The sequence below is a fragment of the Plectropomus leopardus genome, chromosome 15, assembly GCF_008729295.1.
Source record: "Plectropomus leopardus isolate mb chromosome 15, YSFRI_Pleo_2.0, whole genome shotgun sequence".
NCBI classification, from domain to species: Eukaryota; Metazoa; Chordata; class Actinopteri; order Perciformes; family Serranidae; genus Plectropomus; species Plectropomus leopardus.
Window position 1 is genome coordinate 5014808 of NC_056477.1, and position 23964 is coordinate 5038771.

Genomic DNA, 23964 nt, shown 5'->3' on the forward strand with positions numbered 1-23964 from the left:
CAACCGTACCACTTTTTCTGACAGTGTAGTATGGTTGTATAAGTACTGGAATGCTTATGGTGAAAACCAAAAAGAACTGAAGCCCTAATTGCTTCGAAACGCTCACTATGTAGCAGCTCCATCTCTCTGACATCACTCTACAGTTATTGAGATGCCTATCGGTCCAGTGTGTCAATGTGTGTATTTGTGTATCTGTGTATACAAGAATTACAAGAGTGAAAAAAATTAATTTCTCCATTGAGGGATTAATAATTAAAATATATATTATTGTATCGATATTGATTTAAGCTAAACAATACAGAAGCATAACAGACAGTCATGGCACGGCGGCCATACAAGATCACTCCAAGCGATAAGTTGGCGCGGCGTCCAACCAAAAACACGACAGATTTTAAGAAAATAAAAACACTATAGATCTTATGTGAGAGGCAAGAAAGATGAGCCTGAGCTAGAGATAAATGGAGATATAATTGAGGGAAAGACACTGTAGGGTGATATATAGAGGGATAGTCATAGTCACAGCACGGCGACCATGACAGATAATCAAACAGATCGGTCAGCACAGCGGCCAACCAAAAACAAAACACCGAAAAAAAGGCACTTACTTTTTGTAAACCTTGCTGGGCAGCAATAGCTCAGTCTGCAGGGACTTGCCTGGAAACTGGAGAATGGTGCCCTTGAGCAAGGCACTGAAGCTCTAACTGCTTGGAGCTCTGAGTATGTGTCAGCTCCATCAGTCTAACATCTCTCTGCAACTAAAGCATGTCTATAGGTCCTGTGTGTGTGTATGTGGGTGTGTATGTGTGTAATAAATAGTACTAACAGAGTAATATTCAAATTTGACAATTATTGTATCATACATATCTAAACTAATAGATCAAAGCAGATAGACAACAGATACTCATGGCACGGCGGCCGTGACACATAATCAAACCAACCAGACACAACACAAACCCCCACCTCTGCATTATATCTGACACGTTATTATTCTTATTCTCTGACAACTTAACATTATGTGAGGTGTTTCATAAAAGTTATATGTATTTTTGGACCTTTAATTTAGAAAACAAAAAACCTTCTTATAATTTTTTCAATTATGAATGCAAAACTTTGAAGCTCAATATCTCAAAACGTCTTAGAACACAGATAGAAACTCATAGTTCTATGGTGGCAATATATAAATGACACTAACATCTCACAGCAGATAGAGAGGAGATATAGAGAGAGTCAGGGCACAGCAGCCATATATAGATAAAGAGGGATGAGGAATAGAGATAGGCAGAGAGATAGAGAGGTAAAAGAGAGATAAAAGAGATAAGGGATAGTTACAGAGATGAGAGATGGGTAGTCATGGTACTGCGGCCACGATCAATAACCAAACAGATCGGTTGGCATGGCTGCCAACCAAAAACACAACACAGACTTATAGAAAATAAAAAAGGCCCTTACTGTTCGTAGATCTAGTTTGGTGGCGGTAGCTCAGTCTGGTGTGGGGGTGCTGGTTTAGAGTCCAGAAGTCCAGCGTAGACCATGTGACGGAGTGTGGACTGTTAGAAAGACAAAGAATAAGGAGATATAAAGGGATAGTCATGGCAAAGCAGCCAAAAACACAACACAGACATAAGGCCCATTTGCATGGAACTGTTATTACCTAGGGACCTCATGTTACATTGAAAATACGTTATGTTTTACCCAAATTTACTGACAATATAATGCTAAATTTGTAACACAGTAAATGAATAATAGTAAATTCATGGTTGATAATGAGAATGATTTTTTTTCTCTATAAGTGAGACAACTGATAAAGAAGTACTGCATTTATTGATATAACAAACAAAATGTGTCTATTTAAAACTGTACAATTAAAAAAAACTTAATGTATCCCCCTACCACGTCAGCTGAACACAAATACAAAAAAGGGGGAATATAAACTCAATAACTAAACTATCTAAAAAAAATAATTAATCAAAACAAAATTAAAAACAAAAAAACAAAAACAAACATAAAACATATTCCATTACTTCTTTTGGGGTAGTAGCCTCCACTGCCAGACCACCCACAACCTGGTGAAACCCTGTGATATGATATGGGTGTGAATTTTTAGTTTGTTTGTTTCTGTCAATGTCCATTATTTATTTGTCTTTTATTTTACTGGAAGACATATTGATTTATGCGTTTATATTATGATTATTCATTTATCCTCAGCCTTCTTGCTCACCAAAATAACCTCCATTAGCTAATGTTATTGATTTTCAGATGCTTAACCGGCGAGATGCAATGACGCGCTGTCACTAATTATTGTCCGTGTCCACCTAAGCAGCCAAAACACCGATCCAGACACATCTTCACCGAGTTTGAAAGGAGGACTTAATAAGTAAGAGATATATAACGAAAAGAAACTCCTGAAAAGTTTTCAAACACCTCTGTTTCTGCTGCTGTCTACTGTTTACCGGTTCTCCTACCTGTCTGTGACGTCGCAGACGTATGCGCGCGCGCACACGCACGCACACGCACACGCTCTCTCTCTCTCTCTCTCTCTCACACACACACACACACACACACACAAACACATGCATGCACGCACACATACATGCCAGCTGACAGAAAGTCCGACCCGCTCTCCAGCAGTAAATGTGGCAGTGGTAATACAGATATTTAGCATGTTTACCGGTGTTTAAAAAAAACCCACGTGCAGCCGCTAATTGCAGTGGGAATGACATATTAGTTGACCAGCAATGCAATTTGCAAAAGTTTCTTTAAAACAATATTCATATTATCTTCATCACCCGGCTTATTCCCCTACCACCTTAACGAAACTAGCTCACGTTAACTAACTGATAAGAAGCTAACTTTACATTTAGAAACCGGCTTGGTAGCATTTATGTTTACTTGGTTAACCTTAAATGATAAAACCCCAACATCAGTTTGTCATTAATTTTAAGTGAACCTTACCTTATCAATAAATGTTTAATTTACAATTGAGTGTATGGAAGCTGAGAGGGATTCCTGTTTGTTGACATGGTAACAGTAGCCTAGCTTGTGGATAACCCTCTAAAAATCGAGTGTTTTTTTCGTGAATATATGTATAATAATCCTGAAAATTACGAAATCATCTCTGTTTGATGTTACAGTTGGGCATGAGATCTCCTTTAAGTTTATTAGTGTGGTTGAAGTAAATATTAAGTTCACAAACAACTTTTTAAATCACGGGTTGTGGGTTTAACCAGGTGAGGCGAGGCTTTTAACACCAGCTGACGGGAACATAAATCAGGCACGATGAACGTGGACGCCCCCGGACGAAACCCCACTGTTTTGTTCCACCATTAGCTAGTAATGCTACTTTAAAGTTGCATTAGCTCGTTAGCTAGCAAGCTACCGTTACCTTATGACGCAGCACCGCATCAAACATGTCAGTGGTACTGAAGTTACGAAAAACAGTTTCAAATTGTCCGAAATATACTGGTTTGGCCATCACACAGAAACAATTTTCCCCACAGTATAACATCACAGTTTAAAATACATCAGTAATACAGTTAAAAAATAATGATAGTACTGCCTTTTTTAACCGCAATAATGACACCGAAAATGTTGTCAGATTTCTGAAATACTCACCAAACGAAACGGATCCCTTTAGCATGTTAGCGGTCCAGAAAGTTCCAGAAAGTTAGCGGTCCGCCGAGCTAAAAGTTAACGTCCGCCGAGTTAACGTCCAGAAAGTTAACGGTCAGCCGAGCCAACGTCTAGAAAGTTAACGGTCAGCCGAGCTAACGTCCAGAAAGTTAACGTCCGCCGAGCTAACGTCGACAAAGTTAAAGGTCAGCCGAGCTAACGTCCAGAAAGTTAACGTCCGCCGAGCTAACATCGACAAAGTTAACGGTCAGCCGAGCTAACGTCCAGAAAGTTAACGGACAGCCGAGCTAACGTCCACAAAGTTCCACAAAGTTAACGGTCAGAACATTCAAAATCTGGCGGTCCATAGCATGCGCGTGACGCTATCCATCTGTCACTGACATGCGCGGGAGGCGGGGTCAGTCTGCGTTATGGATATAAGTGTGTAACGATGGAAATGACCTAAAGTTAGCTATAGTGTCATCCAAAGAATGTAAATACGCAGTGAATATATTTATATTGTATATTTAAGTATTTAAACAGCAATCAAAATGTTCAGAAAACTTCCACATTTGCTGTATGAGACTGTATTTTCATTGTTGTATCTAAATTTGGACAAAAACAGAAAGTCTAAACACAACCCAGTTTTTAATCTCTATTTTTGGGCTAAACAAGGACCAAGTTAGGCAGTCTAAACATAGACCAATTTTCAATGTCTTTTTTGTGGTCTGAATTAGGACAAAAGCGGACAGTCTACACATAGACTAATATTCAGTGTCTTTTATTGGGCTAAATTAGGGCCAAGTCAGAAGGTCTAAACATAGACCAATTTTCGTTGTTTGGGCTAAATTAGGACCAAGTATCAAAGTATTGTAATTTATTTTATTACTTGTAATTTATTGTGTCCCCTTCTGTGAAGTATTTCTATAAGCCCAGTTGAGTTTCTAACTTTTATAAATAGAAAATAAAATAAAAGCCAGACGGTCTAAACACAGCCTTGGGTACAGTACAGTATGTCATCAAAAATGACCCAAAATGTCACAAAAATATCATAGTATAGTATGTCGTCAAAAATGACCCAAAATTTCACAAAAATATCATAGTAGAGTATGTGGTCAGAAATGACCCAAAAACTACAAATAGTAGTTTGTCATCAAAAATTGTCATACTATAGAAGTTGGTCCAAAATAGCATAAAAAGTCATAGTATTGTATGTTGTCCAAAGTAGAATTACATTCATTATTTCTCAGAAAATCCAACTGTGTATCCTCAAGGTCTAACAAATGTGTAAATCCATTTCCTGCCTTAAAAAACACACCCACCTCTCTGTTAACGGCTTCCAAGGAGCGAAAGAAAGACTTTTTTTTTTAAAAAAATCATAACTCTGCACACATTGAAATATGTCACTTTTACACTTTATTGTTTAAAGTTGTTACAAAAAAGTGTTTGCTGGAAACATTCTTTGCTTTCGTCTTTACAAGCACGAGAAGACTAGGGATAGGAGAAGAGCAGAGAGGAGGGAGGCGGACGTGTTTCGTGTAAAAACAGGGCCGAGATAACAGTACGGAGACAGAGTGAAGCCCTTAACACGCTTTGTCCACAGAGAGACACGACGCCTCACAGTGAAATGAAACAAAAACTGGTGGAGACGTAACTTTAAATCCAGATGGACTTTTTTTTAGTTATGAGGTATCCTCAAAAGTCCTTAGCTGTGTGTGTGTGTGTGTGTGTGTGTGTGTGTGTGTGTGTGTGTGTGTGTGTGTGTGTGATGCGACACAGGTCAACGTTTTCTCCCTGAGGTGAGCTAGTGTGTTGCAGTCCGAGCACTGGAGTGATTAATGATACTGTGTGTATGTGGACGGACGGACACACACACACACACACACACACTTTAAATTGCACACATACAATCACCATGGACACATAAATTACAATCTCTCTCTCTCTCACACACACACACACACACTCCTGTGTATACTGACGATAATGGTTGTGGACAGTTTGGAAGTGATGATCAGTGAAGCTGCTTCACTGTTGGGACGTTTCTACAGTACGAGCGTGTGTCTCGTTCTTACGAGTAAACTGGACGCAGGATGTGTCGTGTGCCTTCAGCAGGATTTTGGGAGAATTTGTGCTTTCACGTAATGTGTGAAATATCAGGACGGTCATTTCTGCTGTTAGCGTGAGGGGTCCACACTGCCGTATATTTTGTCAGTAGTTGACATAATAAGGTCCATTTAGTTGCTGTTATCAAGCTTTCAGTCACATCACATCATCTTTTTTGTGCTCGTTTCTTGCAAAAGTGGCGAAATATCTCTCCGAAGTTGGGCTAAATTTAGGCGAGGGAAAAACAAAGAGTTTGTTTCTGTGGTTAACTAATCCTCAGGCCTTTTTAACACTGGTCGACCGGTTTTTAGACTAGATTAACTTGTACCACATTTATCACAAGTCAATCTGTTGGTGACCACGTGCTTGTTACGACGCCGTCTTGTTTAGTCCCTGTGACTATTATTAGAGAGCTGTCAGAATATATAAACACAAGAGTTTCCATCATTGTCAATGCAGAGAACAGGCGGTCCTGATAATTTAAACTGGCGTTGTAGAGCTCTTAAATGCTCCATGGGACCACTTCAACACAATGTTTGGAGAGCACAAATTAACACAAAGCCCTGATGAGTCAACACACACATCCATACAGATGATTGTGTAACCATGCGTGTGTTTGTGTGGATCACACCTGAGTCAAACAGCTACAGTTTTTCTTGTGTCGTGTTCAGATGGATGGGACATCCTGCACTGTTTGAGTTTAGGTGAGAGAGACGAGAGTCCCCCTCCTCACAAATTGTGCCTGAAACAGTGCAGCGTTTTTCAAAATAAAACTCATGTCGTCACCAGCTTGAAACATTTTACAAGGCTGACTTTAGAGGAAGTTTTCATTTAAATACCTAGTTTAAAAACAGTCAATATGTTGCTGCAAGATGCTAAAAGATGAGTATAAATACCTTAATTTATAAGATCAAAATAATACTTATCAAAATACCGTATATGGAAAAACAAGGGTCATCCTTGCTGTAACTGTGCAGGTGAATCCCAAACATCACAGCAGAATAAGGAATAAGCAGCAGTCATTTTTACAATATCTGTTTCTGTGTGCAAATTTATTTCCAATTTCACTATAATAAGAAGTATCTGACCAGGTCTGTGTATGTTTGTATATACGTGTGTGTGTTTGTGTGTGCTACATAGCTGCGGTATCATGGCTAACGTGATCCTCGCCAGCGTCACTCACTCGGACTTTAAAGGGAGGGAGCAGTCAGTTCAGGCCGTCTGAGCGTTGCACAGATGCCTAATAGACTCCCATGATGCTTCAGGAGGTTTCTGTTCCAAATCTATTGCTTTGAATGTGAGAAAGCGAAGTACAACTGAAGGGTTAACACACAAAGTGAGAGCACGCCAGAGGACGGGGGTGTATAAATACGACAAACAGATCTGAGGGGCGAACATGGGAGGAAAAGACACTGAACGAAACCCTCAGAACACACCTAAACTTTATATCTGATTAATAATGTACTGTATTTTCAAATTAAAATGCTAAATAGTATTGAAGTTAGGCATATCTGACAGATAAAGGATGAAGCGATGGTTCCTGGGCCATAAATAAACATCTTTGTTTAAATTAGCTCTAAGAGATGTACACAGATGTATATTGCAACAATAAACACGAACAAAAACCGTATGTTTGCACTACGGTATGTTAGTAATTTAGAAAAATACTGATGTTGAAAGTTCTTTCCGAGAAACAAACGAAAAGGTTTACCCAGCAGTGTTCTCTGTTTGGTTTTTGTGTCTCTGGTTTCACGTGAAAATATAGAAATCTTTGTCGTCATTCATGAAAAAGCAATACAAAGGTCACTTAAAAATGAGAGAGACAAAAAGTCCAGAAAAAAGTTTTTCATCTTAACTGCAGAGGAAAGAAAACAAATCTGTGTAGCTCCCCGTTTTCATCGCAGGGTCTTAACAAAAAAATATTCCCGCTCTGCGTCACCCAAAGGATTCTGGGAAGTCGCCCCGCTAGTCGAGGGGTCCCTGGAAGATGAGTCTGACGAAGCCCTGCTCACCAGTCAGCTGCTGGGCACAGAAGGGGCAGGCGGCGTGGAAGGTGTGCGTGCCGTGCGGTAGCGGGATCTGACTCCAGAAGCCCGCTGTCTTCTCTGAACAAACATGGCCGCAGGGGTTAAAGGCGTGAGTGGGCGGGGCGGCGTCCACATAAAACCCCGCCTCGCAGCCCAGCCACAGCGGCACGTACGGCCCTTTGGCTCGGCACATGGGACACTCCCTCTGCCGGCCCTCCCGCCCCTCCCTCTCCTCGCGGTGGTTGCCCCAGTTGTGGTAGCCGTGCACGTGGCCGCACTGGAGGTAGACCCAGGGCTGCTTCTCGTCCGGCGTGTCCTTGCGACGCATGGAGGGGAAGGCCAGCGTGTTGAAGCCCACGGGACACTGCGGGCGGGCCGCGTTGATCTCCTGCCGCAGCGCCTCCAGGTGTTTGAGGGTGGGAGTGCGGGACAGGCCTTCAGCGGTGCGCCAGAGCAGAGTGGCGCCACAAAGGTCGATGAGAGAGCCGTCGACCAGCTCCTGACTCTCAGTCTCCACCTGGAACAGAGAGACGTGATACAGGTGAGTTACTACAGACGACAGTGGTATTAAAACACAAAATACTGCAGTTCAAACCCTCAGATCAATAAATATCAAACAAGAACAGATAATCAGGGCTATAGCCGAGATTTTAGAAATACTGAGGTCATGAATCATAGCGACCTCTCCAACCCCAGATAATTTCAATAATTTTCAATAACTAAATCATTTATTTTATATTTGTATATTATATAAATAATCCAAATAATGTTCAGAGAAAAAAGATATTCACTCCCAGAAACTTTACAAAGATTTTTTTTAAATACAAAAAAGGGATAGATTTGATTTGGAAAATTTTTGTAAGTTTACTGTACCAAAAGCTAAAAAAGAAATTAAAAGGAAATGTGTTTCTTTTGTTGTGGTTAAAATGTAGGGAAAAAAAACAACATAATATGTCTTTTTACAAAAATATTCAGTTCAAAATGATATTTAAAAATAACCAGAAGCTGGTAATTTTTCATTTATTTCAGGCTTTTTTTCAAATATTTTAAAAATATAATTAAATACACTTATATTAAATTGATTTTAGCCTCTGTGATAGACGCGGCCTGCCTTGTCCTCTTACCTAATGTATGCTCCAGTCACGTTAACCACGACAGTTACGCAACATGAAACTGAAGTTGAATATATTTGCTGCACTGACGCGTGCAAATGTATCCGTGGTTTGCAGAAACGTACAATGACACCATTTATTCTAGAAGTTGGGCTGTGGACAGATAGATTTATGATAACTGCCTGAGGTTTGTAGTCTTCATGTGAGCTCAGTAGGTGGCAGTGTAACGCAGCGTTTCTCCCTCAGACAGCTGTGTGATTCAGGGGGCCGACAGCTGGAGGCAGGATGACGTGAGGAAATTGAAAGAACAACGACGGGGTGGTTGGGCGGGTGAGGGAATCAGAAAGCAGCTGGGAAATTAAGTAAACTACAGTCTTGATGAAGCAGAGATCAGACGCGGAGGTAACCAAATAGGGAAGAAAGAAAAACTAAGCAGAGAGGGAAAAAGAAACTATTTTTAAAAGATAAACAGAAAAGGGGAGCTCCCAGGGTTTTTTGTGAGATCACTCGCACTGACGCTGCTGTTGAGGTCACTGCGTTGCTCGGGGCAAACACAAACACTGCCACAGGTTGATGCGTCCCTCTCGGTGACAGCCTGTAACCTTCATTTGTCCCCGGTTTGCTGAGCGCCTGTGTTCTCTCGCACGCTGACGCAGTAACACACATCCACATCTGCCCAGTGAAACCACACTGTTGGCCAATAAGCTGCTCAACTGGAACGGGTAAGAGTTCAGTGTCTCGCTCGAGGGAAACAGTTGTTGTTGTTGTTTTTTCCCCCCTCCCTGCTCAGATTTTCCCAGCTGTTCAGCTGATTTCAAACCAGAAACATTTGAGTCACACGGCTGCTCCTCAAATCAATAACCCAACGCCACGTCAACGATGACAATGTGAAAAACTGTTTGTCTGATCAATAAATAACCACAGTCAAGTTAAATGATTTAAGCGCCCCGGGCCGAGTCAATCCGTGTAAACATCCACGCGCTCTCACCCTCAACACACAGTTATAATTAAATTACACAGAAGCGAATCATTTATCAGCACAAAGGCTTTTATTAAACACAGCAGGAGCTCAGACACTGGGCTCATTTATTAAACTTCACAACAGCCCCTACAGCCGGCTCATTGAAAACTGCTGAGTGAGAGAGTGCGTGTGTGTGTGTGTGTGTGTGTGTGTGTGAGTGTGTGTGTGTGCGTGCATGCATGCATGCGTGTGTGTGTGTGAACTGCACTGTAAGATATTCCTAATTAAGCTGGCTTCAACCTTGTGTCCCAACTGCAGAAGGGCAGCTGCCCTGTTGGCAAAGCTGAGTGAGTCCGTCCACTAACTGAAACAACCTGCTGAACATTATTCATCTCTACTTCACACTGACTACTGCAATATCGCCTGGTCTGGAATAAACAAAAACATCCACTAAAACACAAATGTTATTATTTTTTAAGCCTGAATCGCTGTCTCTCAGTACGTGTCATGTTTTTCTGACGATTGATGTTTTTTAAAACTATCGAAGGACGGGCAAAATTACAAACAAAGGACTTTAAAGCTCTAAATTTATTCAGCAGTACCCTTCACGTGCCTATTAACACACACACATGCCTACACACGTTAGCCTAGATAGCTTTTTGGCAAACTTGCTGAGACAACGTTTTTCCGCCCATTCAATCAGAAAGTCCTTCAGCTGTTAACCTTCGCTAACGCAGGGCAGTTATCCCATTTACAGAGCAGTGAGGGGCGCATGCAATACACAGAAAATGGTTTAGAAACACTGTATACGCTAAAGACCAGCTGAAATCACATTTAGTAAGTCCTTTATCCCTTTATCCCTCTTTAATGTTATGGTGTATTTTTATATAATATATAATATGGGATGGTTGTAAAGGGTGTATTAGAAATGCTGTGTTTCCCTGGCTGGAGAGGAGTTTTGGTGTTTGGGTTTGATTGACAGCAGCTGGCAGGCTGAGCTCCAGGAGGGAACAGGGACAAATCAGCCAAACATGCATTGTGTCCTACGTGTCATGTGCAGACAGCAAGTTGTTAGTGGTAATGAAAAATAAGAGCCACACCAACATCTAAATATAGACTCCCTACAGCCTGAGGCAAGTCGGATTTAAGCTATCGAAAGACTTTTTTTTTAATGCCACACGTAATTAAATTTGAGACAAAAAAAAAACAAAAACATGAACCAACATCAACAGAGAAGGGATTTATCTGCCGTTCATTGGTGGGTTCACTTGGCGATTTTAATTCCCATTGAGTTCTTGCACGAAATACACCGAGTCTTGTACCACTGTCAGCCATGCCACAAAATCTGGGTTAAAAAGCCGATTTCTGTTGAATTTGCACTTCCCCATGCTGTTCAGGGCACAGTGACAGCTAGCGCAGACAGTGTACTCTCTGCTCTGAACGTCCTGGCCGGAAACAAATTACTGTTGTTATTGGTTTCACTATCCCAATCTACATAATGTAACTGCAAGAGGCATTCTGTAATTTTTGTTTTTTGTCATATATTGCAAACTATGTTGACATGTGTCTGTGCACCATCAGAAAAAAAAATCTTTTTTTCCCATGTTTTATCATTTTTAAGACTTTTGAAAGTCTGAGTCAAGACGCTTTAACACCATTTAAGGCTTTATTTTTGCACTCATGAATTTATTTTTTTAATGATCTGCAGGAAACCTGAAAACAAACAAAAGTGGTTTGTTTACATGCTTTGCTGCAGCTCATTAGCCTGCAAACTGATGTTAGCAAAAGACCTGTTTTCATGTTTGTCAGATGAAAAAGAAAAGGACTTCTTGTTGTTTTTAAGAATCTGTGGTTGTGTTGTATAGCAGGATGCTGTGTCACCCAATGTGACCTACTGCTCCGCCTGTGATATGACATTACTATAACTGCCTTACGTAAGTATCATTTAACATCAAGTGATTTGATTGGCTGCAAATATATATCCAAAAGTAGGGAGCACCATCATGAAAAAAATATACAACATAAATGTATCATTTGGACATTTGATATACAGAGAAGATATATTTGCAGAAGCAGATTAATTGAAGTTTCCATATTTGATTCTAGTAAATCTTTTTTCTGCATAATCATACAGTAAACTAACATAATCCCTCAAAATGATTTTAAAAATCCTCTCTGTGGCAGGACGAGACTCCACTCAGAGGTCTCCAGTCCTGTGTGCCTTCAGACAATTAAACACCATGAATTCTGTCACCGTACATAATGAAAATCTGTGCTTTCCCACAGCTGACTATCTTAATTGTCAATCAAGTGTGAAATAATGAGTGGCTCCTGTAGTGGTGGATAATGCACACGCAGTTAACTCTCTGGATGGTAAAGGGCAGGTGCAGATAAGAGAGCTGTTAATTTGTGCTGCGCTGGAGAGACTTGGAAACAGGTGGCACGCCAGATAAAGAGACGGATTAATGCTAGGACTGCTGACTGTGTGCTGGCGGTTGATGATGTGTGTGTTGTGGGTGGCGAGATGGAGAGGAGAGAAAAACCCTCATCAAACACATCACCAACAACCTCAATCCAATCAGAGGAATGCCACAGGTGGCCACGCTGAGGAGACGGCGAGAGCGTTATGATTGGCTGAGAGGCTCTGACGTGAGCAGGAGGATCCCCTTACAAGGTCCTGTTACACGCAGCTTTGACAGCCGGACCTGTTGCCATGGGGATGGCATCCCGATAACCCCCTGGTGGTGTTAAGCCCTGACGAGCCTCCCGCTGCCTGAGTCACAGAGTTGGTACGAGAGTGTGAGAGTTTGCGAGTTGGAGTGAGGGGAGGGGACGCAAGAAAGAAAGACAGAACCACAGACAGAAAGAAAGACAGAAAGGCCTCTTTTTTTTGTTGTGATTAGTGACGTCATCATCATCATCATGTGGTTTTCTAAAAAAAGCCTGTTTTAGCCTTTAGGAATCCCAAAAGCTTCTTTCCAAAGCAGCAACGTAGAAATACATGAATGCAATCTGACTGAGAGCATTTTTCAGTATCTAAACCTCTGTTTTGAATGTTCTGAGCACGCTGAACGGGCCGCGTTCAGTGAATGTTGCGCTGCATGTTTTGCATCTTTTCTCACCATCTTTCCCCGCTGCTGTGCTGAGCGGGTCTCCCGCAGAGTGAAGACGTTGCCGCAGACTGAGATCTCCCTCCAAACGCCCGGTTTGGAGTCTTGTGTGAAGCCGTTTCGGGGGTGCATCACCAGCACGCCGTTGGTGGTCAGCCCGTCCATCTGACCGTCAGACGTCTTCCACTTAGCAGCTTTCTCCTGGAGAATCGAAGACATGGCAGGGTGTGATGAGGACGGGGATCATTCAAACGCTTATTACGCAAGTCCTGAATCAAACATCTGTGATGTGTTAACTTTATCTTGTCTCTCACTTATCTATCCTCATGAGTTACATTGTCATTGTTGTATTCTTATTCATGATATAAGAGGAGTAGTGGAAATTTCTTTTTTGACTTGTCTGGCAGCAGCATTTTGTTGGACGCACTGAAATCTGATGCAAAAATGTCAGTATGACATGCTGCTGCAACTTGGAAACAAGACTGAAAGGCAAATTATCAAAAGTCAGTTCCTTTTTTTCATATTAGCTTGTGTAAGATCAATTTTGTTGCCAAGGGCGGCAGTTAGTTGTTGTCCAACAGCTGTCATGACAATAACAAATCAAGAATAATGATGTTTGCTTCTGACATAAATGAAAAACAGATTACAAATCAAACTAAACATGATTGAGAGAAGAAAACAGGTTGAAGGTTTTTGCAGAACTTTTTTTTTTTTTTTACCAGAACACAAGCCGAATGACTCTTTTCTTCCTCATTTTCATGTCAAATTGTTCTTCGGTGCTTTTTCTCTTCATCTTTCATTCTTTTACTCTCACACTCTCCACCACGTGTCTGACGAGAAGATGATGCACAGCTCAATGCTCACCCCTAGGAAGATGTTTTTGGAGGAGTCAAAGCCGGCGGCGTAGATACGTGCGGTATAAGGCGGCGTGCGCTGGCACATGATGCGGCAGGCGAATCTGGAGATGGTGCTCTGGACGGACTGGGTGTCTGCATTACACTGGCTGCCGGCCACCGTGTCCGTCACTACAAAGTCTATGGGACTCTCCGTCGATCGACCAATCTGGTGAAGAGAGATTGAGATGTGTTGTGACAAGTTTCAGACAAGATATCAAGATAATGATGCATTCCAGCTATGAGCTAATACAATAATCTATTCCCTCTGGGGAAAGTTGCTGGAGAGGAGGACAAAAACGGAAAAACAGAGACAAAACTCATTAAAAATAATGAATGCAGAACACGCACAGAAGAACGAATTCAGTGGATAATTGCTAAAAAAAAAATCACACTGTGCAACATTGCGGCTGGTTTACTAGCAAATTTAGCAAGAAAGAAAACTGTTTGTGCTTTCTTTTTTTAAATGTTCATGCAGCTAGATGACCTCGGAGCCACGTTTTCAGCCGGACCACATACATTACCTAAATGCATAAAACCCATAATAACTTTGAGGACAATCTGTACTACTGCAGTCCCAAAACCCCCTTCTAAGTTTGGAAACCACAGTTACCATAATCCTGGGGCACTGGAGGACGTTAACAAGAAGTATACTGTTGTTATGAAGTCAGTTACTATTTGTTTACATTTTAGCAAATTGATAAATATCACTGAATTACTTTTATGTGTAAGAAATCCTAAAAACGCAGTGATTCTCAGGCAGGTTCTGGAGTAATAAGAAGTGTCTTTTTCCTGTGATTTCTAAGTAGATTCAAGAAGGAGAATACATTTGGCAAAGTGGTCAAACAAATTGAAGCAATCAGCACAAAGGAGTTAGCTGCTGCTGCTCTGACTGCTGATTGTGTAGGTAAAGCCACATGCAGACTAAAAGACCTTGAACATCTCAGACTTGTTGTGCTACTCAAACAACAAGATATTTTTTCTCCCAGACTGTCGCCATGTTGATGTGGAGGTGCACAAACTGCACAGCTGATCTAAGATCAGGTGTACTGATTACATGACAATCTTGTGCAAAATAAGGACTGTGACTGGCTGTAAAGGCTGAGGCTCGTTACCTGGAACATGTCTGTATTGCTGTCATGGGTGTACTCAACCACCACCGTCTGGGCTCGAGACAGAGTGTAAGAGATGCTGTGCTGGTCTTTGTTGCTTATGGCCTGATGGGACAGAGGGGAGAAAGGACAGATGAATAAAACGAAGGGACAAAAGGGAGACCTTAATGTGCGCTCAAATTATATCCGTTGCTAAAACGAACACAAGAGTTGAACCTGAACATGCTTTATAGCAAAAATGTCTGCTCACTGATCCCTACAGAGAACAATAGATACACATAGGAAGGGTGGAGTGGGTGAAGAGTTCAGTTGCGTAGTCGCTGGCTGGACTAAACACAGCCTCAACATCTTTTCAGTCAGTCAGGACCACCCAAAGTAAAGAAAAGGACAACCTCTCTTTGAGACTTAAATTACTGCAGCCAAAAGCCCGGCCTGTGTGTGTGAGAAAGTACAAAAGTGTGTGTCCAGCCCTGTTAATTTAACAGATTTCTGGGCGGCCTTATAACTGACGATGGAAACACGCGGACATGTGCTTCCCAGGACTTTGCTAGAAAACGCTCAGTTACCTTCCAGTGGACCGTTCACATTTGTTTCTCTTATAAACCTTCCAGTTAAACGCTGTGTAAAAATTCCTTTTAAACTCTGACAGAGCCACGTACCTGCTCATTTTCTCTTTTCTGCTAACTCAGGGAAGCTGTGCTGAACTCTTTCCCTTTCCTGCCCCATTCATGGCGCATGTGTGTGTGTGTGTGTGTGTGTGTGTGTGTGTGTGTGTGTGTGTGTGACTTTAATATCACAGAACAAAAAGCAAACAGAATTTCAATAAAGCCTTTGGTGGAGCAACGCGGGTCAAATTCACTGAACTGGGTGTGTTTTATTTGATGTTTTCAGACAAATAAAATCATGCACCTACAGAGACGAACCTTTTTTGAGAGAAGGAGAAAAGAATGCCATTTTCTGACAGATGCGCGTATATTTTCTTTATCGCTTTGTGTGCTTAATGTGTTTCAGGAGCACTGTAGCCATGAAACTCACTTCAAAAGAAAAGGACTGAAACTGCTGATATGTAGGGTTCGATGACCCAGCTTTGGTGATCCCTGGGATGACTAAATTATACTGTATTGTGTGTGTGTGTGTGTGTGTGTGTGTGTGTGTGTGTGTGTGTGTGTGTATACCTTGGCTGCCTGTGGTGAGCAGGCGATGTGAACTGTGCTGGGTTTCACCCCGTTTGCCTTCGGTCTCTTACAAAGTGCAAAGCGGCTCTTGCGCCTGCCTCGGTCCCCGTTAGGCAGAGAGCCATTGTACCTGCACAATCACACACACACACACACACAAACACACACACAAACATAAACACACACATACATACACAAAACAATAGGGCATTATTGTCTGAGCTGCCATAAAATACACTGGAAAAACAGTCATTGTGGAAAAATGCTTGAGGCATTTCGGTGCACTCCCTTCATGCCCTTAAGACCAAATGCACACACACACACACACACACACAAACTGCAGCCTATACTTTTCATACATTTCTTTTTTTTTTTTAAAAGCACATCATGTACACATAAACAACAAAGCCCTCCAAACATAACCCCAGAAGGGCTGAGAAAATAAACACAAAGAGACTCATTTAGCCCGATGCATGGCCGAGGAACGGAGAATAAACAGAGGCGTTCCCTCCAACAGAATAGAGTCTCTGTGACTCCCGACAACACCGTGACTGTGCTGTTGTGACTCTGTCAGTGTGTGCGCCTCTGTGAGTGTGTCTCTAAATATCCTAAAGTACGAAAACATTCAGAGAACATTCATCAACTCAATCCATCTCCATTTCAGTGTATCAACAGCGTGTTTGTGTGTTACCGACTTAAACTGCAGCTGATGATTTATAGCAGATGATGGTTGATCCCTCTCACAAAATCAAGATTTTTCATTCAGCAAAGGAAAAGGCACTCATTGACAACGGTAAAAAAAAATTATTAAAGGGATAGTTCACCTAAAAAAAAAAAAAAAACATCGTCAACTAACCCTCGTGCCGATGGAAAGACAGGTGAAGTTTTATAGTCCACACACAGATATAGACTTGTGGAGTTACCCATGAGCAACAAGTCCCTTTCTCTGATTCAAAATTACTGTGTGTGTGGGAGGCTTCCAGGTAGCATGTAAACAGCATGCAGACAGCACAAGCGTGAACGCCGTTTCACACTTTCTGCAGGCTACAATAAGGCTAAAAACGTGACACCTGTGACGTTTTTCAAAATAACTTTGCACGTCGGTGCTTCAGGACACTTGGAATACTTCGGATAAGCAGTATGGAGATTTTCTGGTTTTATTATGTTTTTTTTTAACGTTTTAATTCTGGTCACTATTTGCTTTGAGTGTTTGGAAGTTGAGTGCAACGTCTTTTCCCCGTGAAACTCCAGCAGTGTTTTGTGGACTATAAAAGTTCACCCGACTTTCCATCAGCAAGAGGGTGAGTTAGCAAAAGCAAAATTAGTGAATAGGTAGAGGTAAGGCTAGGCGATATGGCTTTAAAATAATGTTGGAATATTTTTAAGTTATATTGCAATACACAATATATAACAATAATTTCAATATCTCTTCTAAACTACTGTAGACTACTAAAATACAAAACTATTACATTAATACTAGTTACAGTAAAATTACAAATATAGTTGCTACAATAAAAATCCTGAACCATACAGGAACTAAATAAACCCTGAATGGAGAAACAAAGTGCACATTTGCTGAAGCAGCCAATGGATTCAACACTGTGGCGGTACTTTCCAGGTATAAATGTGTGTGTATATGAAACACACTGGTTGCTGTCAAACAGCGAGCACACCCTGGTTACACAAAGTTTTACTCTGCACTACACACACATGTTTCAGATAAGCCGTTACCAGTGTGAAATGATATTCCTGCTAACAGAACCACAGCTTCATAAACATTACCACATGCATAAACACTGCCTGCTACTTTAACATTGTTATGACATCCAGAAGCCACAGAAGTTATGGACTCCTCTGGCTTTGCTAATATACAGTAACTATTCTCAACTGCAATAAGTGCAACCTGATTACTCAAGAAAATCACTGATTAAATTCATTCCTGCAGATTTTTTTTGCCTGGCCAAGGATTTTGCAATTTTCAGTTAATGATTGCTATTAGTCATTTGTGTTTTTTAAGCCAGTCATTTTAACCCTTTGAAAATAGGATCAACATTGTGCTGCATTCAGATGCCTTTCATAAGCATTTAAACCTTCGAGACCTAAGCAAAATTGGTTTGATTTCTTTCAAAAACATGTAAAAACAGCAATGACAGAGAAATTTGCAAAAGGTGAATGAAAAAGATGTGAAAAATAGTTTTTAAAAACAGAGAGAATATTATCAGGGATACATTTAAAAAAGGAAAAAAAATTACTAGAAAACTTTAATTATTATTATGATTATACATTTAAAATTATGTTATAAATGTACATGATATATGTATATTATTTTTTAAAAATTAAGCACTTTTTTCAGGTGTGCTTTTTCAGGTTTCTTTTCACTCTTTCTTTCTCTTAATTTTTGGGTCATCTCTTTTTAAGTTACTCAAATCAAGCCAGTTTGCCGAGGTTTCAAAGGGTTAACATTTGTATTGGGTTCTTTTAAAAAGGCTAATTCGAACAAAAAGAATAAAAACAACATTTCTTGACTTCTCCTAAACTTTCAGAGCATGTATTACCTGAAACAAAGCCAACTTTTAGGGTTTTAGGACGCAGTACACTTAACAAATACTCGACAACACAGCGACAATATCAGAAGTCACGAGAGAAAGCCACACTTCGAGCAAACACATGTGGAAATCAAGGGTTCATGGTCTTAAACCAGGACTGCAGAAGCATGTATACGGTCTGAAAAAGTCGTCTTTAAAGTACGCTACACAACTGGAGCGTGTCTTTGACCAATCAAACTCCTGAAATAAAACCACCCATTGTACAGAGTCCAGTAAAGACGACACAGAAAGGCTGTAAGGACGCCCAGCCTACGGCAAAATGTTTCTCAGAGAGAGCAGATCTGCTGGGATCAAACGGCGCTGGGAGGGTTTATGAGTAACCATGGTGAGAGAACAGAGCCACAGCAACGTTTGGGAAGAGTAACCATGGCAAGAGCGTAACCATGGTGAAGTTTAGCCCGTATCCGGAGAAAGGGCAGGGCAGTCTGCTGGAGAGAGCTCCAAGTGTTGCTGGCAGTTCAAGCCCAGGTTCCCATGGGCAGCAGTAATGTGTGAGCGTACATACACGGATCCAAATACTCTCAAACAATGGACAAAGTTTCGCAGCAAGTTAGTGAGTGTTATGTGCATATGTGGGCTGTTTATACAGTGAGGCAGGAAGGACCAGAGTTAGGAAAAACTTAGTCTATGTGTGTTTGCAGACACATACTGTATTCTTAAATGTCCACAATTAGCAACAAGCGTGTGTGTGAGTGTGTTCCCTCCAAACTAGTAAACTAAAGCTCAGTGTGCAGCGACAAGGTAGCACTTATACAGTAAACCTATAAAAACATAAAGACAGCTTTTGTGAGTAATTACTGCCTATGGTGGAGTCACTCTCTGTGTCTCTGTTTACATGTGTTGACATTACAAAGGTTAATAGACTATAGGCAGAGGTAGAAGTTTTGTTTTTCTTCAAACATAAAATAATTATAAACATCTAAGTTACAAAGCAGATATTAAATTACAAAATAGATGTTTCACCTTAGTGCCAAAATAAATATATGTGCTGTGGGAGGGAGATAACATTTCTTTGAGTGAGCTCCGTGTCTGTGTGTGAATATATATACCGTCTCAGAAATTAAACAATATTCTGCCGATGCAACACAGCTGCACTGTTGTAAAGCCTGGGACACTGCGCTTGAGATTCATGGTGTACATGAGAAATGCATTTGCATAAACATGCATGCGGAGGCATAATTACGATATCACTTCAGAATCAAACACGTAAACAGACGGACAGAGATGGATTTGGAGGGACTGCAATGTATCCAATGACGTCACAGTTGTTTAAAAAGCCACATGGATGTCCATGTAAACAGATCGTCCCCAGAGACACTGCAGCATTCCTCCGGATTAGACCATTAGCATCACTGGGCCTCAAACATGGCAATGTTTGGCTGGGGTTAGCGGGGAGGCCAGACACCGCGCTATGTGTTGATGGGGATCTCCATTAGTATTTGCATATGCGAGCCTGTTCTTGGTCACACGGGAATCTCAATTAATCCAAGCACTTGTTCCAGCCTGCTGGCTGAACCACACGGGTGGAGTTCACTGGAGTCATGAAAACAAGTAATTTAACACAACTGTTCTTTTTGTGAATCAAAGCAAACCAAGCAGGTATAATTACTGCACATAAAAACAGATATCAATGCCAAATCTCTAACCTAAATAGCATTTTACGATTATTTGGGGGGTATTTTTTTTTTCCCTTTTTAATGACACCGTAGCTATAGAAAGAAATGTGGGGGAGAGAGAGGGGGAATGAAATACAGCAAACGGCCGTAGTTGGAATCGAACCTCTGGCTGCTATAAAGGCCTCAGCGTATTTGGGACGTTCACTCTACCTGGTGAACTCGAGGTCGCAGTGCATCAGTAAACGTTGTTTTTTTTCTACTACTACACTGGTTTACAGTTTGGCTGGTGCACACAAATGCAAATTAGACACTATTTAAATATTTTTAAGGAATGACTTTGCACTTAACGCATTTGTCCGGCCTCAAAGATGCAGTTTGCAGGCAAACTCCAGCAGTGTCTAACTTGTAAAAAAATTAATTTATTGTGATTTTTGGGTAACAAAACCTTCAGAATTGGAGGCACAGCTCCTTCATGATTATCTAGTTACCAAAACGTTGTAATAAATGTATTTCTTTTGCAAGTAAGACAGCGTGCAGGAGTTTGTCAGCAAGTTGTGTCCTACTCGTCCCTCTCCTTTGCACTTGTTTTAAAATTGATCTGCACGGCAGTCTTTTGTTCTAGGCCTAAAAGCTACACATGGCATTTTGGTGAGAAACACTGAATGCATACACATCTTTTGTTTGTTTAGAAGTTGATGCTAATGTAATAGCTAATTAACTACAAATATCACAGTTTGCACAGTTAACATTTTGATCTCAATATTAGTACATTTTAAAGTTGTGTTGTGTATTTGACAGCATGTAAAGTGCCTCCTATGTCATCATGACCTCAAGTGGCTTTCAATGCATAAATTACAGATTATTGTCAAAATGTAACATTGATGGATTCACTTTAATGGATTGTGCTAATGTAAGAGTTATAGGCTCAACTCACACTAAAGCCACACAGAAACTATACTGAATGCTCATTAAAATGTTCACTACACTTCAAGCAGTCGTTTTAGTAGCACAGTGTGTCATCCAGAAAAAAATGCCCCTATTGACCTTTTTAAAAAGCGTGGCCTGACCTAGAATTTGAAAAATAGGAGCGGAAAAAGCAGAGCAAAACGGAAAACTGGGGTTCTCCCTTGTAAAGGCATGGAGCTGCGTTTACTGCTCGCTGCGTTTTTCCACTAGGGAAAATTTCCACAGTCGGTCATCTCCCTGACAATACCGCTCCAGAACAACCCAGAACAACAAACTGTGAGTCAGCTGTGAAACCAACTGTGTTTGTGTCTGTGTGAGACATGAAAAATGTGTGTGTGTGTGTGTGTGTGTGTGTGTGTGTGTGTGTGTGTGTTGTACGTGCACAAGAGTGTATGTGTGCCTGTGTGTATGTAAGGAGTTTTTCCGACATCTGCATTCCTCTGTGGAGTGGGCTGGGACGGGGAGTGGAGTGGAATAGCCCTTTGGGGAATAAACAGGAGACAGACAGATAAAGGAAGTCCTTCACTGTCAGTGGTTATTGGAGAAAGTGTGTGCGAGTGCAGTTAAATGTCTTCTATGCTGAAGATGCAGGGTGCGGTGTGGAAGGATTTTCCTACAGCTGAGAATGTGGACTTGAGTCAAAACAAATCTCCGGACGAAGAGAGAGCCAAGGTGTTAATGATGAGGATTCACATGACCAGAGTTAATCTCATTCTGTAATATTTCAAGCAATGTGGTAAATCTCCAAAAATACTAAACTCTCACTCTTCAACAATCTGTGTCCTCTCAGCGCATGACCCTGTTGAACTGGACAAAAATAGCACCATTGTTTATGTTGTTCTGTGGGAAAGCCTTTCCGTTTGATTTCCTGGATCACTGCATTTGTTCACATCTCGTGGTCAACGCGAACCATTCAGATACTTCATCTGCCAAATTTAACAACCAATCAAAGTGCATCTTAATCCTCACTGTATATTCCCTCAGGTCTTTCACCACAACAATTGCCACAACTATTTCAATTGTTACAAAGTTATGATTACTTTTTTAATTAGTGTTCAGACTGCATCTGTATCACTGTAATTTAGGCTTCACTGTGCCTTAAAGGAGCCATATTTTCTTGTAAACAAACATAAATACATTTAATGTTGCTTACCAAAATGCATATATTTATTTCAAATATTTTAAATCTTAATGTTCATGTTTACTTGCAAACAGTCTTCCTTCCTGTCTTTGTGAGCACATTGCTATGCTTCTGTGCACGTTACCTCCACTGTCACACAGCCTGATACCATGAAACAGGCAACAGGAATGTGTTTACATGTTGAGTGTGTGATTCTTGTTTTATACAAGCAGATTAAAGGAATAGTTAATCGAAATTCGCCAAGCAGGCGCTCATATATGTGCTAGCTGGCTGTTGGCTGTAGTCTTTGCGGTGAGTTACAGTGCGACTTAGCAATAGTCGGCCTTCATCGCCGGTAGTACTTTGATGTCAGTTTGGTGTGTCTGGGACTTTATAACTTTTCTTTGCTGTCTTTCATTCAGCCTCCTTCACAGTCTGCACTGATATGCTTTAATTCGTCCAGGACCAAATAAAGCCCAAGGAGGTGAATACTTTATACAATTTATGTTGTTTTTGGGTGAACTATTCCTTTAAGAGGTCAAAAACTGCCAAAATGCATATTGAAAGAGTTATGACTAGGAGGTGAATGGTTTCAAAAAAGTATGTTTCAATAACTGTCTTCAGAAATACACGACAAAAACTCAAACCACAAAATGCACACGGGTAGGCCTCATTTTCAGGTCCATGTGCAGAGCGAATTCATGTGGCTCCAAACTATCAATCAAACACTGGGAGTGTTGGAAGCACTGATTGGACTGAGCCAGAACAGCCAACACTCTGCCACCAACACATCCAACCATTATCGGCCATGACTCATGGATCCGACGATGACCAATGCGGACGATCCTGGCCAGCGCACACAGGTGGCGCTGAAGCTACGCATCATCAGTAACCACAGCTCTGACTCTCGGGCAGACAGCACGATACATTCACAGGTGTGTTCTGGATGTAAGGGCGTGAATTGCTTTTGCTTACCCGAGCACAATGAGCTCTCCGTACTTCACTGGCACTTTGGTGGAGGCGGTGGTGGAGATGTTTTCCTGCTCCGGGGAGTACATTGGGCACGGCTGATTGAGGTTTGAAGGAGGAGGAGGAGGGGAGGCGAAATGGGTGAGATCCAACAGGGTGAGGGACACAGGAAGGGGAAAGGAGGGGAAGGGGGGGGGGGAGGTGCTGATCGAATGGAGCACGGGGGGAGAGGAGGAGAAGGAAGGGGAAGGGTCAGCTGAGCCTCAGCTCCACCCTCTCATGCTTCATGTGTCCGTCTCTCGCAGCACCGCTCGTCCTGCCCTGCAGAGTGACAAAGAAAGGGTTAACACGAAGATTAGTGTTTTTAGTGGAGGATGAAAATAAATTTCCATTTGTTTTTTTTTTACTTAAAATTTTTACAGATTTTAATTGATGTTTAATTTCATGCCTGTGAATAGTTTCTCACAGTTTCTCAAGACAACAGAAGTACTGCTGCTTTTGGGACAATTCCTTTCTCCTAAAAACCTTCGACTCAACACTAAATGTGTGTAAATATCCTAGTTTTAGTCCACGCGGTTTTGA

The 23964-nt window shown here is 41.3% G+C and overlaps 1 protein-coding gene across 1 annotated transcript in view; it reads right to left on the reverse strand.

The window, feature by feature from the left end:
* Positions 1–7028: 7028 nt before the first annotated feature.
* Positions 7029–23964, reverse strand: part of peli1b (pellino E3 ubiquitin protein ligase 1b) — a 45144-nt gene continuing 28208 nt past the window's right edge. Inside the window, exons 2-7 of the mRNA XM_042501828.1 lie at positions 23389–23703; positions 16106–16235; positions 14934–15035; positions 13790–13987; positions 12938–13126; positions 7029–8259 (exon numbers count right to left, since the gene is read on the reverse strand). Of these exons, the coding sequence (XP_042357762.1) occupies positions 7681–8259; positions 12938–13126; positions 13790–13987; positions 14934–15035; positions 16106–16235; positions 23389–23471 (1281 nt within the window). The 5' untranslated portion in view covers positions 23472–23703 and the 3' untranslated portion in view covers positions 7029–7680. The remainder of the gene's footprint in view (positions 8260–12937; positions 13127–13789; positions 13988–14933; positions 15036–16105; positions 16236–23388; positions 23704–23964) is intronic.